At 41.3% G+C, this 19175-nt stretch overlaps 1 protein-coding gene across 1 annotated transcript in view; it reads left to right on the top strand.

Moving 5' to 3' along the window:
• Nucleotides 1-2499: 2499 nt before the first annotated feature.
• LOC126090553 (glycine receptor subunit alpha-4-like) overlaps nt 2500-19175 on the top strand; it is a 71852-nt gene continuing 55176 nt past the window's right edge. Inside the window, exons 1-5 of the mRNA XM_049906998.1 lie at nt 2500-2551; nt 3823-3890; nt 9711-9937; nt 10877-10959; nt 11112-11261. Coding sequence (XP_049762955.1) covers nt 2500-2551; nt 3823-3890; nt 9711-9937; nt 10877-10959; nt 11112-11261 — 580 coding nt within the window. The remainder of the gene's footprint in view (nt 2552-3822; nt 3891-9710; nt 9938-10876; nt 10960-11111; nt 11262-19175) is intronic.

The raw sequence follows: 19175 nt of genomic DNA, 5'->3' as shown, positions 1-19175 counted from the left end.
TTTGTAACATCACTATTTAAACTGCTTGTACTTAAAGCATATGTAGGATTAATGCCTACATGAAGGCTCGGTTGAACATTTGTATCATGAAGTCTAATATTGTACCCGGCAGAAGCAATATCAGCTTTTTCTATTAAATTATTATATCCAGATGCGTCTGCATTTGTGACTGGAGTAACAGCTCCTACTAATTGTTCTTCCACTCTTGCCGGTTCAAAAGGGGTTAAAGAAAAACTATCACATGACATAAAAGGATTGCAGTGGTTATCAGCATTAATATTATACCTTTGAATTACATTTTGAGCAGTACTTGTAATAGGAAAAATATCAACATTAGCTACATTTGGAATTTTGAGAAAACCTGATGTTGGTGTGTAAGTATAGTCAACAATAACACTTCCTGTTCGTGCATCTGCATCTACTTCAGAAACACAAGACTGTACACATTTCCAACCCCAATCATGTAAACCCTTATCTTTTGAGCTAGAAACACACGCATAATAATATTTCAAATTAATGGGTTGTCCAAATTGATGTGCAGGCACTTTAGTAAGAAACTCTGCTTCATCATTTCTATAACCATACCATGACTTCCAAATGGAATCGAACTTTCGTTTATGATCTATGGCGGTTGTTTCCATAGGTGCATTTGTTGTAAATGCCGTAGGTTTTACATTAATACCCGGTATTTTCAAATTAATCCCTACACTTGTAATCATATTCTTATTTTGATTTAATGTTGCAAGTTCTGTATCACTTGAATTAGTGGGAAAAGCAATTCTAGGATTTCGTGCAATCACTTTTACAGAACAATGAATAATTCTACTACCATCCGGTAATAAATCGAATTCAGAAGGTGTCGTATACAAAAATGGCCTATCAACGGGAATTTCTGCCAAAGGAGTAACCATGCATACTACCTTTTCATGTTCAATCACTTTATATGCTAAACCATATGTGAAAAATCTATGTACTTTGCGATATCTTGTAATATTACCAGTATCTAATATAGAAGGAGCAGGTAACGGATCAACACGGGTATTAGGAGAATCACCCAGAACGTTAGCAGATGGTGCTCCAGTCCCTGGTAACGTTCTTTTTTTTTTTTTTTTTTTCTTAGATCCACCAGATTGACCTGCTGCAGCCTGTCGTTTACCCGACTCTACCTGCATTGGCGAACTCATACCTTCGTCACTGTCAGAATATGGCACTAAACGTTGTGATTGAGGATGTTGTTGTGTTTCTTCTGGTCCTTGTTCGTCTTCGTCTTCTTCGCTGTCTGATACCTCGTGGTCGACGTGATGTTCGTCTACAGAACTTGTTCCGGTGGCTGAACTAGATGTTGATGGACGGTCGTGATCTATAGGCAAACCACGGCGAACACGAGACATTAGCCATTGTTCATAGGCATAGCGTTTCTGGCCTTCATGCATGAACTCCCAATTAGACCGTTCCCACGGTGGAATATCATAATTCTGAAGGCAAGAAACGTTAAAATCAAACAACGAAAACCAAAAATACATGATACACACCAAAATTATATCTGCATACCTGTTTTTTCGGCATTTGGTTGTTTCGAGTACAAAGTTTTTCCAATACGTTGTTCAACAGCTGTCTTCAATTTCAGGCCGTATTTTCCCACAAATGAATGCCAATTTCGTGTATGACTCCAGTCAATTGCGAAATCAATTATAGCTTTGGCATCCAACTGTTGAACTCGTTGTCTAAACTCTTCCTCTGTAAATTAGACCGTTCCCACGGTGGAATATCATAATTCTGAAGGCAAGAAACGTTAAAATCAAACAACGAAAACCAAAAATACATGATACACACCAAAATTATATCTACATACCTGTTTTTTCGGCATTTGGTTGTTTCGAGTACAAAGTTTCTCCAATACGTTGTTCAACAGCTGTCTTCAATTTCAGGCCGTATTTTCCCACAAATGAATGCCAATTTCGTGTATGACTCCAGTCAATTGCGAAATCAATTATAGCTTTGGCATCCAACTGTTGAACTCGTTGTCTAAACTCTTCCTCTGTAAATGGTCGTTCCCTTGCTTCCTTTAGCAGATTATCGTATCCTACGTCGTGCTCTTTAGCAATGGCATCTGCTCCACTGCGCGGCGCGCAATGGCATCTGCTCCTCATTCCTTACCTTATTAATCCACCTAATTTTCAACATTCGTCTATAGCACCACGTCTCAAATGCTTCGATTCTCTTCTGTTCCGGTTTTCCCACAGTCCATGTTTCACTACCATACAATGCTGTACTCCAGACGTACATCCTCAGAAATTTCTTCCTCAAATTAAGGCCGGTATTTGATATTAGTAGACTTCTCTTGCCCAGAAATGCCTTTTTCGCCATAGCGAGTCAGCTTTTGATGTCCTTCTTGCTTTTCTTATAACTATAAATTCGTAGATTTCCTAAGGTATCTAATCTTTTCCATTCGGGAACATCATGCAAGACTATCATGAAGCGACAAATATCAGTAATACTATGCTTTGTGTCTCTGATATAATATCTGAAAGTGATTTTGTTATGAGTACTAGTATGTTTCTTTAATCATGTTAAAAATGACTTTCCCATCCGTCCCACATAAAAACCACTGCATTCACCACAGTTCAGTTTGGAAACTCTCGCCGGCCGGTGTGGCCGTGCGGTTCTAGGCGAGTCAGTCTGGAACCGCGTGACCGCTACAGTCGCAGGTTCGAATCCTGCCTCGGGCATGGATGTGTGTGATGTCCTTAGGTTAGTTAGATTTAAGTAGTTCTAAGTTCTAGGGGCTGAGGACCACAGATGTTGAGTCCCATAGTGCTCAGACCCATTTGAACCCTTTTTTGTAAACTCTCGTTCTATTTTATTTATCATCATTCATCTCAATTTCGTGTCTTAACTTAGACTTAAGCGTATTAGAAATTTTAAATGCTTGAATTACATTTGACTCCGGAAGTACCGTTCAATTTTGTCCGATAACTTCTTTCTATACATAATGGGAATGCATTTAAATTTATGTTTTAACTTTTTGTCTTGACCTAAAGTACCACTATCGTTATTGTCTTCTCTTTTAGTTTTACATAAGGATCTTCGACTAAACCTTGAGAGAAGCATCAGCTACAACAATCAAATGGCCGGCCAGAGTGGCCGAGCCGTTCTAGGCGCTACAGTCTGGAACCGCTCGACCGCTACGGTCGCAGGTTTGAATCCTGCCTCGGGCATGGATGTGTGTGATGTCCTTAGGTTAGTTAGGTTTAAGTAGTTCTAAGTTCTAGGGGACTGATGACCTCAGAAGTTAAGTCCCATAGTGCTCAGAGCCATTTGAACCATTTTGAACAATCAAATGTATTTCCTGCACTTAAAACTTGTGGTGTACTGGTAGGTTGTTGGTACGTCTTCTATTAGTAGAGGGAAGGGAGCATGTGACATCTTGATCATCAGACTCTGCGTCCTAGGTTGAAGACCAAACTTCTCTGTCGGCCATAAAGTAATGAGGGCATGTAGCACTCTGACAAGACGTCAAGCTCGAGGACAACATCAGTGCGATTTGGAAAGAGTAGGTAATATTGCTACATCAATTCCGTCCTCTACCTCACTCCCCCTTTTTATCAACAACACTGACTTAACACACCAACACACTGCACTTAATCTCGTCTACAATGAATTGCTCCACTTAAGACACGACCCTCGTATATCGGGAAAAAAGGGACAATGTTAGCAAAGGATGAAAACTACCAAATTAGGTGACAGAACATCATTTCACTTTAACTAGCTTGTTTTTAATTTGATAACAAATGCCTTTAACAAATCATCTTTTTGTTACAGGTGAAACAACGGAGGTGTCTGTTTCGCTGTTCATCAATCGAATTTCGGCTGTTGATGAGAACAAAGAGGTAAGTGTGCAGTGTTTCATATGTTATATTCAAACAGTCTAAAGATCTCGTTATGGTACTGATTTGCTTAAAGAACCTCATATGTATATTCTGTGTCCAAATGTTCAAAAATAAGATTGAAACATACATGTAATGTGTTCCGCTTCTTAATGTTAATATAATCGAACCGCAAAAGTTTTCACAGCAAATTTCGTACAATGGCTATAGGGTGCCATTATACAGGATGTCCCAGGAAGAATTGACAGTTTTCATGGATATAACTGGAACGTTCAACGCAAAACTTACAGTAAATATGGTTTCTAAGATGCATACCTTAGAAGCTACGCGCACTTCATCTTCGTTACTGTGAAACAAATCTCTTCTCCTGTAAGCTCTTTCCTTTTCATGTTTTCGGAGATAGTATGGACCAAAAGAAGAAGAAATGGTCTGGTAAACATGAGTTCTGGAATGCACAGAGTTATGATAACTTGCTCAGTAGAACAGATGTGTTTCGCAGTAGCGAAGATGAACAAGGGCTCACAGCTCTTCAGTATGCACTTTAGAAGCTACGTTTATGAGACTTTTTTGCTTCGAATGATTGTTCCTGTCATATGGCTGAATACTGACCATTCCTCCAAGGGCATCATGTATCTCGTCCGAGTGTACCTCCATGACAAGGTAGTAGCGTGATAAGCCGCTAGTCCTCGACAGATATTGCGTACAACTTTCGAAGAATTCGTCGCCTTCTTCGTTGTTTACACGTAGATGATTTGAACGCCGGAGCAGCCTAAAATGGCTCAATTTATTTTTGGTGTCCACAGCATTGTAATAAATACTATGGGAAGCATTTCAGGCCAAATTACTATATTATTTACTTTCTAAATGGGTGCATAGTGTATGTATAATATCTAGTGCTTTTGGTGTTTCTTAAACTGTTTGAAGTGACTCAGATCTTCTCCAGCTGCCTTTTATATTGTACGAGGTGTGATTGGAAAGTTTTAAGAATAGGCTTGTAATTGTACAATGGTGGCACTTACATGCTACTGTGGTGCATCTCCTTCAAAATAGTCCCTTTCTGAGTGAACACACCGACTCCGAAGGTGTTTCCACTTTTGGAAACATTCCTGGAATTTTTTTTCCTGAAGTGTATTAAGGAAGCTCTCTGTATTTGCCTGGATGTCTTCAACCGAGTCAAATCGCTTCCCTTTCAGTGAAAATTTCAGTTTAGGAAACAGGCGCCAAATCATGGGAATATGGCGGTTGTGGAAGCACAGGAATTCTGAATTTGGTCAAAAATTCAACGATGCATAAGGCACGATGAGCCGGAGCACTGTCACGGAGTAGCACCCAACTCCTGTCTTTCCACAATGCAGGCCTTTTCTTCCACACCTTTTCGCGCAGAAGCTCAAGGACACATTTGTAGTATTCATGGTTAATTGTCTGTCCTCCAGGAGTAAATTCATGATGCACAATTCCGGTAGAATCGAAATAATCTACCAACATTGTTTTCACCTTCGGCCGACTTTGCCGTGCTTTTTTTAGGTCGTGGTGAACCTGGAGTCTTCCACTGCGAAGAGTGTACTTTGGTTTCAGGATCATATCAATATGCCCACGATTCGTCACCTATTTAACAAATTTGAGTCATTTTCAGTCCGATTAATCAGTTCTTGGCACACTTCAAGTAGTCTCTGGCCACGGCAACAATTTTGGAACGAATTTTGCGGACATTCGACGCATGTTCAGTTAAAATTGACTGAACTGTATAGAAACGTAAATTAAGTTCATCAGAAATGTCCCTAATTGTCAGTCTACGATCAGAGCGCACTAAGTCGCGAACTTTCACAACATTTTCATTCGTTTATGAGGTGGAAGGACGGCCGGACCGTGGTTCATCTTCAAATGAATCACGTCAATTTTTAAATCTGTTTGATCAGACAAAAACATGAATGGCTTATAAAATTATCTCCAAAATCTGTTTTTAATAGTTCGTAAGTCTCAGAAGCTGATTTGCCCGTTTTAAAACAAAATTTCACACAAATTCGTTGCTCCGTTTTTACGTCTATTTTCACGCGGACAGAATTCAGCAACAAGCTCTAACAGACCTGCGCCCAACCAGCTGCCACAATGAAATTAATAAAGGAAACGCAGTTTCCTGTCAGAGGGCGTTCAAGGACAAGGCAATGACTCACTACAAACCCTCCATGTCTCTGCCCACCAAACAAGTAAGCAGTAGCGGATCCATTCTTAAAACTTACCAATCACACCTTGTAGATATTTCTGTAACTTATTATTCTTCTTGCATAAAGACGTGTTCTGCTCAGATTCTACAGCAAGACATCTCATAAACACTTTGGTAACGCTTACAGAATTCCACGGCTTTCAGTTAACAGGTTTAAAATATTTAACAATAGAAAGACTTTATCGCAATAAACGTAATCAAATAAAATTACAAGGCATTTGGAGAATATTGCCATGATAGAGTCAACTGCCATAGGTGATAACGTTTCGATAGCAAGGATCAGCACTGACTATCGTAAATTGTAACAGCCAATAGGCGGGTCACACAGTTCAGCAGATACTTAACCTACCAAGTGCTGAGCAACATCACACAGTCCGGAACCATCTCGTCGCTATTGGGTACAGAAGCATCTGCCCCACGCGAGTAAGAGAATCTCACCATACGTCACAGGACACAAAGATTATCAGGGGCGAAGGACGCTTTTGTGTAAGCTTGAAGAATTGGAAAAGCACCTGAGCTGACAAGTGAAAACGATGATCATACTGTACGTCTAAAACTAGACGTATATGAGACGCATTCCGCTTGTCAGCTGAGCACTGTTCGGGCAGGTGACAGAGATGTTATCATGTGTGAGATGTTTACATTGGATAAACTAAAACCCCGATGTGTCTGTCATCGTACCTCACGGGAGTATGATAAAGGAATCTACTTTCAGCGTACTATCGTTTGTTCGACTCTAGTTCACGTAGACAACCTGTAACTTCTATAAGACAATAAACTACATCGTCCCTTTCGAACCGCGTCAGCGAAGTTTGAGTACAAACTCGGCAGACATTCGGGACTTGTGTGACCTCGAGTGAACCTGAGATCCATCCTAATGAGAACATATGGCACACTACTCAGAGCTGATCGCGTACCTCGTTCATATCTGAGAGCAGTGTCCATGGGTTGAACGCTAATGGATAAAGATCATGCTCCTGGGTTTTCGAGTTCCTGTGGAGTTCATGTGACAATGCGTTGCCGCAGTTATCGCGATGGTAAGGGATGCCCTCTTCTAGGTGGGTGTCCCTGATTTTGTTGCTCACGGGTGTAAAAGTAATAATTTATAACTGCCTGAGCTTACCAAAACTGCTATGCCACATAAGAGTGTCATAGTTCAAAAGATAAATCACTATTAAAAAAACAAATGTCTTAACGTTCGTTAAATACGTGTGATATAGACACCAACATGTAACTCACAAGTATTTTCAGCGTGACTGTCTCACTGACCTGATAGGAGGCCGAAAAATCTGCACTGAATTTCAAATATCCAGTTACCTTGGTGTACGGTACGGTATCTTCTCTCTGGCAGCGGCAGGAGATGAGTCTCACATTAAATAATAGATCGAATACTAGAATCAAACGAGTTTCGAAATTCAAACGTCACGATCCATCAAGGGTTTACGTAGGTATGGGCCTTACGAAAATGCATTATCTGTTACAGTAAGTTCCTGTACTACTAAGCCGGCCGAAGTGGAAAAAAAAAAAAATGTGGCCGTGCGGTTAAAGGCGCTGCAGTCTGGAACCGCAAGACTGCTCGGTCGCAGGTTCGAATCCTGCCTCGGGCATGGATGTTTGTGATCTCCTTAGGTTAGTTAGGTTTAACTAGTTCTAAGTTCTAGGGGACTAATGACCTCAGCAGTTGAGTCCCATAGTGCTCAGAGCCATTTGAACCATTTTGTACTACTAACTCTTTTCTAGAACGTTCTGATCAACTAGTCATCTATTTTTCTACAACGTATGTTTGATTATTTAGCACTCCTGCTTTAGTAACTATCTCACATTTTTCCTGAATTAAGAACAATAACATTTTAATTCAAATTAAACCACGTCGAGAACTCAGGAAACATAAATTTGGAATAATTGTATCAGGTACTTCGTTTTTCGCAAATTTGGAACCGGCATACATTTTCTAAGTGTGTTAGCATTTGATAATAAGGGTAACAATGATTCTCGTCGAAGATTGAAATGTTAAAGGATATGGGCTAATTGTACACAGGAATAAGAAAAAATATTTCGTTTCTGATGTTCCTCTTTACCGGTAAATTACCTATTATTTATTCACAGAAGTATGCAATACCACTCGATGATCCGTAATCAGACAGTAGGGCTTCTATAAACGTATCCAGCGTTAAATAACGAAAATGTTTATAAAAAAAACATTAAAAATCTGTCCATTTGATCAAGTGCGTTATAACCAAAATTGCTCCGACTTTCGAGATCTCTTTTTGACGAAATGACTGTTGGCTTCTGTCTCGGATTCCTCGGCCGATGTTTGTTTGATGATTTTTCTGACGTTTCACCAGCACGAGTGGCTGGCATTGTCAAAGCTTCACCCTCCGTTGCTGGTGGTGGACTGGCGTCGAGCTGAAGGCCGCAGATTATATGTATCTGCCGCGCCAACGTTCAAGGGCTTTTCCGTGGCCATTTCCGGTGTAGTTCTCCTCTTGCTACCTGCAACGAGCGTTCGGTGTAGCACGGGAATCCAGGACCCGTTTACCATGAGGCTTTCTTGGTTCAAATGGCTCTGAGCACTATGGGACTTAACATCTATGGTCATCAGTCCCCTAGAACTTAGAACTACTTAAACCTAGCTAACCTAAGGACATCACACAACACCCAGTCATCACGAGGCAGAGAAAATCCCTGACCCCACCGGGAATAGAACCCGGGAACCCGGGCGTGGGAAGCGAGAACGCTACCGCACGACCACGAGCTGCGGACGGTTGGATTGACTTGGGGGAAGAGACCAAACAGCGAGGTCATCGGTCTTATCGGATTAGGAAAGGATGGGGAAGGAAGTCGGCCGTGCCCTGTCATAGGAAGCATCCCGGCATTTGCCTGAAGCAATTTAGGGAAATCACGGAAAACCTAAATCAGGATGGCCGGACGCGGGATTGAAGCGTCATCCTCCCGAATGCGAGTCCACTGTGCTAATCATTGCACCATCTCGCTCGGTGTCACTCTGGAAATGCATGGCATAGAGGCCGTACCCGAGGCTGACCACATAGTAAAATTCTCCGACTGAGATGTTGTGGCTGTGGAAAAGAGCTATCACTCCCGCTTGCTCAAAAACATGAGAATAGCTTCGATAAGAAAGAAGAAGGCCTCAATGTGAATGGATCCTGTATTCCCGTGCTGCAGCAATCAACCGTTGCAGATAGCAAGAGGAGAACCGCACCGGAAATGACCCATAAAAGCCACTGGCCTTGGTGCGCCAGGTACATATAATCTGCGTCAGCGAGATCCACTCTAGTCCATCACCAGCAATGGAGGGTGAAGCTTTGACAATGCCAGCCACTCGTGCTGGAGAAACGTCAGAAAAATCATCAAACAAACGTCGGCCGAAGAACAAGAAACAGGAGCCAATAGGGAGTGTGTCCATTATAACCGTTCCAAAATTATTATAACTGAGAAGCATCTGTTTTATTATGTGTAATGGACAAAAAAAATGACGAATTTCAAACAAAGCACGTGTTACGAAAATGTTTTATAGTGTACACCTACAGTTTTGTTGACGCGTTCGTGTCTGTCTGATTTGTGAAACTGTCGGCATTTGGCAGGAGATCTCACTCGACGTGTTCCTGTACGTGCACTGGAGGGATCCACGAGTGCACATTCGCAATGACACGGACGTGAACCATGTGGAGCTGACCTGGAAACACCGAGAGCGGTTCTGGGTGCCCGATCTGTACATCCGCCAACTGCGGGAGATGAAAGTGTTATCGCTCTTCCAGGAGATGACATCTCTGCGTCTCTTCCGCAACCACACCATGCGCATCAGCATCGGGTGAGTTGAATATCGGGGCTTGACGCACGCAGAATCCTGCAGCTGAACATTTAGATTCTGGGACGAGTAAGAACTTTGAGAATTGGCTGGAAGCATGTGTGACGAGTATACGTAGGAATTGGTACTAATATTAGCACTTCTCTGAAAAAAGATTTTGTAAAGAAATTGGCTTAGAAGTTCGGGCAAACTCACAGTTATTTTCCACCCACACACTATCAGAATATGTGCCATCTTTATGCGTCGACAGATATTTACCCATGCATTTTCTTCTTATTGTGGACTAGAAAGTGACACCAAAAACCACAGTATCCTGAAACGGGGTGGTAACAGCATGGTCTTTTGTCAAAACCTGTTTAACTTTTAAGTATTCATTTGAAACATCTCAAAAAAGCATCTGTCAGTCATCTGCAGCTTCTTTAAAGTGCATTCGAGTATAAAATTTAATATCAAAAGTTTTTTCCAATCTTCCTAATGTCAGTCATTATATACAAAAAGTATGCTATGGTCACCGTCTTTCGACATCAATCTTATCTTGCAATCTTCAGCACGTGGCAGCAAAGTAAATATAAATAATTCCGAAAAGAAAAAAAAATTAACTGCTAGGTTTGCACAGACGCGTCAGTTAGCAACTATTTCAAATCTACATATAAAGCAGTAACCGAACACGACAGTTTATTATGCTCCTATGCACACACAGTGAATGCACTACACTATGCACTACAGTGTTAAGCTGCAAATAACAGTTCTTACATGCGTATGTATGCAATACTTGGTGAATATGAAATATCAACCAAAACATTTTCATTTCGCTTTGAATAAAGATTCAAGTTCTTTAGGCAAATACGTTTTTAAGTACTTATGCAAGAGTCAGGTTCATTTAGTAAATATGTATTTTTTTTTAAGTATTACGCAAGTAAATGTGATGTCTAATGCTTTCAGTGCTACGGTGATCATCAAGTGTGACATGGATTTCGTGCTCTACCCGCTGGATGTACAAAGATGCGACGTCGACTTTAGTAGTTGTGAGTAACGCCCGTAGCTACATAACACGCTACTCGCGCAGTTTCGTTTCCAAAGCGTGTTTCCTGCTTTGAATAACTCACGTAGCCTTTCGGTTTTTGTAGTTGTAGTAATTAGTACCATACATTCATACAGAAATTGTTCGTTTTTCCAGACAAATACACGATCGCGGACATGAATTTTAAGTGGGTGGGTGAGAAGGCCCTAAGTTTCCCAAGCGACTTCGGTGACGGTTACAGGCTTCCAAAGTATGTTGTGTCCTTTTCTACGGAGGACTATTCTCAAGGTGTCTATTACGGCGAAGGCAAGTATTCATTTACTACAATTATCTTCTGCACAATGTTTTCCTATGTGAAGTGGCTTCTGTAACTGATTAAAACTGAAAAACTCCTATACACAAGGCATACCTAGTTACTCTTATCAAATAACAAATTTAATATTATGTGAATTAGCTAAAAACTAAAAGAAAATCTAATAGTGTAATTCTAAATTCCAAATTGGAAAATATAAAATTCATCATGAACCACAGGTGTTTTTTGTCGTGATTTGAATATACGATACCAGAGGTGGAAACTAAACGATCAAGACGATCAAGACAGACAGGATTTTTCATTAGTACTAGCGTCCAGTTAACCGAAAGTAAGCTGTACGACCCTTTCCACAGCTGACATGTACTAAAAATTTGCCCAATGTGTGAGTCAGAAACGTAACAAAAAAGACAAAATAGAGCCATAAATCTACTGCAAATAGTATACGACTTTGGATTACAGGGGACCTTTCATGGCATGTGGCATGCACTCACTTCGTAAATTCGTAACTGTAGCTGATCTGACTTCGGATTTCTGTTTCAAAAATTAGAGCCCCATCTTAACGAACTAAATTTCACTCACATACATAATTCCATAGTTCAGACATAGGCTCACTACGAATCAATCAATATAATGCCTATCAAACATGAGATCACTCATACTGCAAACTAACAGAGATGTGAGGTTAAATTTCACGGAAGTATATTGATGTTAATTGCATTGTCTGGCATTTGAAAATAAAGCTAGTCTTTGAGTAATGCGTATCTCAGGGCGAAAGCTTCATCTATCAAACTAAGGCTGCAGGAACCGCAACCTGTATAAAATTTTGACATCAACAAAGAGATAATGTTTAAAGCTACACAGAAATTCATGTTAAAAACACTACATACCTCTTTCTTCTTTCTATAGTTATAAATACTATTTCCATAACCAGCTTTCTTCTTGTTTTGTGAACATACGTTGTTTGAAGCATTAGATTGTAGCTCCGAGAGCAGCGGTATCGCCTCGAATGCAAAGTCTATTGCAACGCACAGTCACAGAGTAGGAATATCTATGGAGCGAACTTTCAGATGCACAGAGCGGAATTTTTGTCACCAATGTATAGACTCCAACAGTTACCACAGCGCGGTGTGGCTAAGGTTTGTCCGGAAGCGCACTGCAGACTTTCACTGTCAGACCCCGCTGAGACATAAGGTGGATTTTGTAAACACTTTTCAAAGGCACCTCAATGACTTGCATTCGATATCTGAAATGATCTTGTGGTTAAAACTATGAAGAGATAAAAGTAAGGATATTTCATTTTTTTGCGACGACGGATCACAGCTAAGACGTCGATAATTATTTTTCCATGGGAAAAGAAAGGATAATATAACTGTTTTTTAGGCTTTGTATTGCACTTGATCATGTCACCGAGTCTCTGTTTTAATAACTTTTTTCTACAGCGGGTTATGGAGTGACTTGCTAGTATGACAAAATGGACATGTCCCGAAAAATAAAACTACTCACCATTGCTGTTACTAAGAGATAAATGTATAAAAACAGGACAAATAAAAGTCTTAGCTCAGTATGAAAATAGAGTTATATAATAAGTCAAGTGTCTATTTTGGTGTGCTGTTGGTCCCATGTACAGTACACTATTCTCACTCCTTAGATATTCCTCCTCTTTGTACGCAGTCGTCATGAAGGTATACCTTCATGGCAGACGTTTACAGTTACCTCTATTGTCGTTTTACCTGACTAAGTTCTTTGATATATTACGGAAAGCACAATGTATGGTGAAGATTCATTTCAAGGAAAACATTGCGGTGAACGACAACAGCGAACAGCGAGACGGCATCGTGTTAATAGTGATTGAACTGTAAGCTTGCAATCACCAGTTACAGAACTTCAAAGAACTAGAGGTATACTATTTTTCTGTATCTTTGACCGCTCGTATAAGAAATATAGAGAGATTATTATTATATTACGACAAACTACAGAACGTTGCATAATATACCATTCCGTTAGAGGGACGGGTATTCCACCGATACTATTAATGAAGCATACTCTGAGGTGGATAAAATATCTTTGATTATAACACCCATATGTATCGCAGATTCGGCTTTCGCTGTAACTGTATGAACAGCTATGTTCAGTACAGAAGATCCTAGTATAATTTATTTCCACAGAAGTTGGCCAACATGTTATGCCATCAGAAAAGGAAAATCAGATTCAGAAACTACATTTGGCTCTAACAACAGTAGGACTTTTGAGATCTAAGTTAACTGCAAATATTAAAACAGACAATAAACATTATTGATAGAGGTTCATAAAACAGATGGTGCGAAATTTTAGGTACAATAACCATTTCAAATCGTGAAATAAGATGTGTAGGAATATTTCCTCTGGAGTTCTTGCTCCAAATATGTCCTGCTATTTAATCAGAAAATAAGACAAACTCAAGAAAAATCTGTATTTCACGGTATCTCCGTAAAACTGAAAATCTCTGTGATCTCGACAAAGCCAGTTCCACACCCTTTTACGAGTGAAACGGTGGCTGTTTCGCAACAACGACCGATATATCATGCTGCAAGTTCGCCGTCCTGACACAAGTAAATGAGTGTCCGTCTCTTTATAGTGAATAACCAGACACTATTAACTGCATCGCTTCCTTTATCACAGTGACAAAGAACTCTACTTCTGAAACATTTTCTGTTTATTTTACATTTTATTTCAGTTTCACATACAAGACATGGCTTGGCCACAGCCGTATTATTTGGTTGCCTAGTTCGAATAAAATGTAAATATTTCTTCTACAATTATTGCAATTTGTCCAACATACAGCTGAGACACTGGCACCTTATGCACACAGTTTTACGTGGTAATTAGTGGTCTAGATAGTGTTTAACACTGAATACCGTTTTTTAGGTATCCATGTACAATGAAAACCATGCGAATATTCTGCTGACATTCCCGAAGATTGTCATTGTATTTTCTTTGTTTAGTTTTTTAGCTAAATTATTTATTAGTGTGGATTTATGCCCATTAGTTGCAGCTTTTTGTTTTACGATTCTCATTTCATTCTGTAGGTTCTCATAACTGAGTGAGATTTTTAGAGCTGATACATGACCAACTGTACTTGCTCCAACAGCGGGGTAAAGTGGTATCCTTCTGCTGGGTGCCTGGTCATGTCGGCATATTGGGCAATGAACAGGCTGATCGGGCTGCCAAGGAGGCCTGCAGAGAGCAGGATGTGGTCCAGTGTCCTATCCCCTTGCAGTCAGTCATCGCTGCACTCCACAGGAAGTGCATGGAGTTGTGGGAGGACGAATGGCTGGCGGTGACGGCCAATAAACTGCGGTCGGTAAAGTCAACCATTCGGCCGTGGCGTTCCTCCTTCCGGCTGCTCAGGCGGGAAGAGGTGGCGCTCACACGTCTTCGGATCGGGCACTGTCCTCTGACACATAGCTATTTATTACGGCGGGAGGATCCTCCGTTTTGTGATGCTTGTGGTGTGCACATCTCTGTCCGGCACATTTTAACAGACTGCATTTTATACCGTGATGCAAGGGCAGAAGCACAATTTGATGGGGATCTGCCCTATGTTTTAGCTAACGATGAGACGTGTGTGTCTAGGGTTTTTAAGTTTTGTGATGTGTCTGGACTCTGGCCTAAACTTTTAGGCTGGAGGTGTTAGTGTATTGCAGAGTGGCTGACTCCTCCCTTTTTTCCTTGCGGTCAGCGAGCCACTTCCATCTGCTACATTGTTTTAGCACCCTCTCCCTTTTTCTTCCTGTGTTGTCCATGTTTTACTGCTGACGCCCTGCTTCATCCCACGCTTCGGTGTGGGTGAGCACATATTTTTCAATGATTGTTCCCCGTGTTTTCTGTTCCGTTATATGTAAATGTTCTGAGTTTTTTTCTTGACACCCGTTTCACTATGATACTGAACGGGCGCTGAAGATCTTGCTGTCGTGCGCCCACACAACCCTTCTACTACTACTACTACTACTATGAATCATTGAGTAGTATGCTGCTAGTGTGCGCATGTTAGGGTGGTAGGAAGCATGTATGTTTGTGTCAGTGGTGTTTGGTTTCCTGCAATTCAGGAAGACATATTTGTTCTCTTGCTTGCAGATATTTAGCTCAAGGAAGTACATGGTATTATTTATTTCCTGCTCACAGCTGAATTTAATGTTCCTGTGTATTTTATTGAATGTTTGGAATACGTCTTGGATATCATCTTTGCTTTCAGCTTCAACTTATTTATTTCCTGCTCACAGCTGAATTAATTGTTCCTCTGTATTTTATTGAATGTTTGGAATACGTCTTGTATATCATCTTTGCTTTCAGCTTCAGTGATTAGAAATGTATCACCTACAAATCTTCCACAGAATTAAGCTTTTTGAACGAATGTTGGTTTTTTTGTGAAAACTTTGTCCTCTGTGTGGTTGAAGAATGTTTTGGCTATTGTTCCTGATATGCTGTGACCCACAGCTAGCCCATTTGTTTGTGTGTACATTTTTCCACTGAAATAGAAGTAGTTATATTTCAATACCATTTCCAAGAACTTAAAAAATTCCACGGTTTCTGCAGGGGAAATATTCTTGTTTTTTATTAAGTTACAGTCCTGGAAATGGAAAAAAGAACACATTGACACCGGTGTGTCGGACCCACCATACTTGCTCCGGACACTGCGAGAGGGCTGTACAAGCAATGATCACACGCACGGCACAGCGGACACACCAGGAACCGCGGTGTTGGCCGTCGAATGGCGCTAGCTGCGCAGCATTTGTGCACCGCCGCCGTCAGTGTCAGACAGTTTGCCGTGGCATACGGAGCTCCATCGCAGTCTTTAACACTGGTAGCATGCCGCGACAGCGTGGACGTGAACCGTATGTGCAGTTGACGGACTTTGAGCGAGGGCGTATAGTGGGCATGCGGGAGGCCGGGTGGACGTACCGCCGAATTGCTCAACACGTGGGGCGTGAGGTCTCCACAGTACATCGATGTTGTCGCCAGTGGTCGGCGGAAGGTGCACGTGCCCGTCGACCTGGGACCGGACCGCAGCGACGCACGGATGCACGCCAAGACCGTAGGATCCTACGCAGTGCCGTAGGGGACCGCACCGCCACTTCCCAGCAAATTAGGGACACTGTTGCTCCTGGGGTATCGGCGAGGACCATTCGCAACCGTCTCCATGAAGCTGGGCTACGGTCCCGCACACCGTTAGGCCGTCTTCCGCTCACGCCCCAACATCGTGCAGCCCGCCTCCAGTGGTGTCGCGACAGGCGTGAATGGAGGGACGAATGGAGACGTGTCGTCTTCAGCGATGAGAGTCGCTTCTGCCTTGGTGCCAATGATGGTCGTATGCGTGTTTGGCGCCGTGCAGGTGAGCGCCACAATCAGGACTGCATACGACCGAGGCACACAGGGCCAACACCCGGCTCATGGTGTGGGGAGCGATCTCCTACACTGGCCGTACACCACTGGTGATCGTCGAGGGGACACTGAATAGTGCACGGTACATCCAAACCGTCATCGAACCCATCGTTCTACCATTCCTAGACCGGCAAGGGAACTTGCTGTTCCAACAGGACAATGCACGTCCGCATGTATCCCGTGCCACCCAACGTGCTCTAGAAGGTGTAAGTCAACTACCCTGGCCAGCAAGATCTCCGGATCTGTCCCCCATTGAGCATGTTTGGGACTGGATGAAGCGTCGTCTCACGCGGTCTGCACGTCCAGCACGAACGCTGGTCCAACTGAGGCGCCAGGTGGAAATGGCATGGCAAGCCGTTCCACAGGACTACATCCAGCATCTCTACGATCGTCTCCATGGGAGAATAGCAGCCTGCATTGCTGCGAAAGGTGGATATACACTGTACTAGTGCCGACATTGTGCATGCTCTGTTGCCTGTATCTATGTGCCTGTGGTTCTGTCAGTGTGATCATGTGATGTATCTGACCCCAGGAATGTGTCAATAAAGTTTCCCCTTCCTGGGACAATGAATTCACGGTGTTCTTATTTCAATTTCCAGGAGTGTATATTTAATAACAGCTGTTGCATTATGAATGGGAATGTTAATATATGAACTAGTTACATCTGAAAAGATGATTTGGCATTTGTTAGTATTGTGTATGTATTTCAAATCACTGACAAATGAAAGGTTATATTTTAATGAGCAGTTACTTTCAGACAAAGTTAGCCTGTTGTAAGTTTCTGAGTTTGGGCAGGAATTTGTAGCTAGGGTAATTCATTGAGTTTGAAACTGGTCGTATGGGGACATTTTTTGTGAGCTTTTAATTGAGATTTTAGGTGTGGTTCTACTGAATTCATGCATACAGAGTGGCGATTTCCTTTACCACTAAGCAGGAAGATAGTTTTCCTGAGATAATTTGGAATTTATTGGTTAGGTATTTGTCTGGACATCTGATATTAAGTTCTTCAAAAAACTTTAAGATTTTCCAGATCCATCCATTTTCATGTGTAATTTCTGTTGAGTTGCCTTTGTCTGCTTTAATGACAATTGCTTTACGGTCTTTCAATTTAGCGTTTGGTGTGTAGAGAGCTTCATTTCATGTTTCTCTTGTGGTTTCTTTGTCAAGCCGATTTGTAACTCTTCCTACTTCAGGATTTTTAATGGTGGTATGTAATTTGGCGCGACATCTACCGCATTTTAGTAACTATTATTATCTCTTTAATATTTATAATGTTGAGTTGTTGCTCTGAAATATAACACTGGCATCCTATGCAATGTACTCAGGTATTTAGTGGCTTAGATATTCTTAAACACTGCACAACAAACTTTTTTTTTGTTTATCGATGTAAAATGGAAACCATATACTCCAAGTACTCTGTCAATATTCCCGAAAATTGTTATGGCAGATATGCGACTCTGGCAACTGCTTCTTTGTCAACTCTGAGCTTGTTCCGTAGGTAATGTTGACTTGTGTTACAGGCTACTCTAGTTTTGCAGAAATGAGACCTCGTCTTTTTGTTACTGCTCTGGCAACACCTACAAGACTCTGCTGAAGTATAAATATTCATAGAAGTTTCATTCATAATGTTCCGTGTTTGATGAACGCACAGCAATTTTATCATAGATTCATAATTATGTCATTTGCATGTATGAAAATCTTTTCATTGTATACATGAACGATTTGTATTATGTCGCACAGAACGTTCTCACATTATTCTAGTTCTTTCTCATAAAAATATTCGAAGAAATTAATTTCACATGAAAACAGGTAATTCTCGTGTTCTTTGTTGGGGTCATGACGGATAAAAAATTATTAATCGCATTTACTGCTGTGGTCTCGGTGTTAACTGTTGTACTAAATATCGCTTCTCTGTTGACCGTGGTACTTAATAACGGAAATAACATTTTTTCGTTACTGTTTCATTACTTTCGCCAGGAAGAAATTTTATTCGTGTGTTGCTTCACTATGAATCTGGAGTGAAATATTAAATACAGCCGTGAAGTAATGGAAAAAGGATTTATTTGAATCACCTTTTTATTTGTGATTCTTCAGTTTCTCCCGGCGTATTTGTTGCTCGAACAGTCCACGGGTGTACTGCCTGTTCATAGTGTCCAACGGGCACAATATTTCGGCGATCAGACATGTCGCCCATCGTCAGGTGCGCTGACGAACAGTTCGTCAGCTCACCTGACGATGGCGACAGGTCTGATCGCCGAAATATTGTGCCCATTGGACACTATGAACCGGCAGTATACCTGTAGACTGTTCGAGCACCTTTTTATTTGCTTCTTCACAGTAATCTCGTAAATGTTACACAGAAAATCTTAACGACCAAAAAGGCGTTGGACTTCTTTATATTGCCATCCCTAATGCGAGACGGAGTGGTTCAAATTTTTACATCGCCTTCAGATGTCTTCTTCCTCTTTTGATGAAAATTATATTGAGGA

The sequence above is a fragment of the Schistocerca cancellata genome, chromosome 1, assembly GCF_023864275.1.
Source record: "Schistocerca cancellata isolate TAMUIC-IGC-003103 chromosome 1, iqSchCanc2.1, whole genome shotgun sequence".
Lineage (NCBI taxonomy): Eukaryota > Metazoa > Arthropoda > Insecta > Orthoptera > Acrididae > Schistocerca > Schistocerca cancellata.
This window is presented reverse-complemented; position numbering and strand designations above follow the sequence as displayed.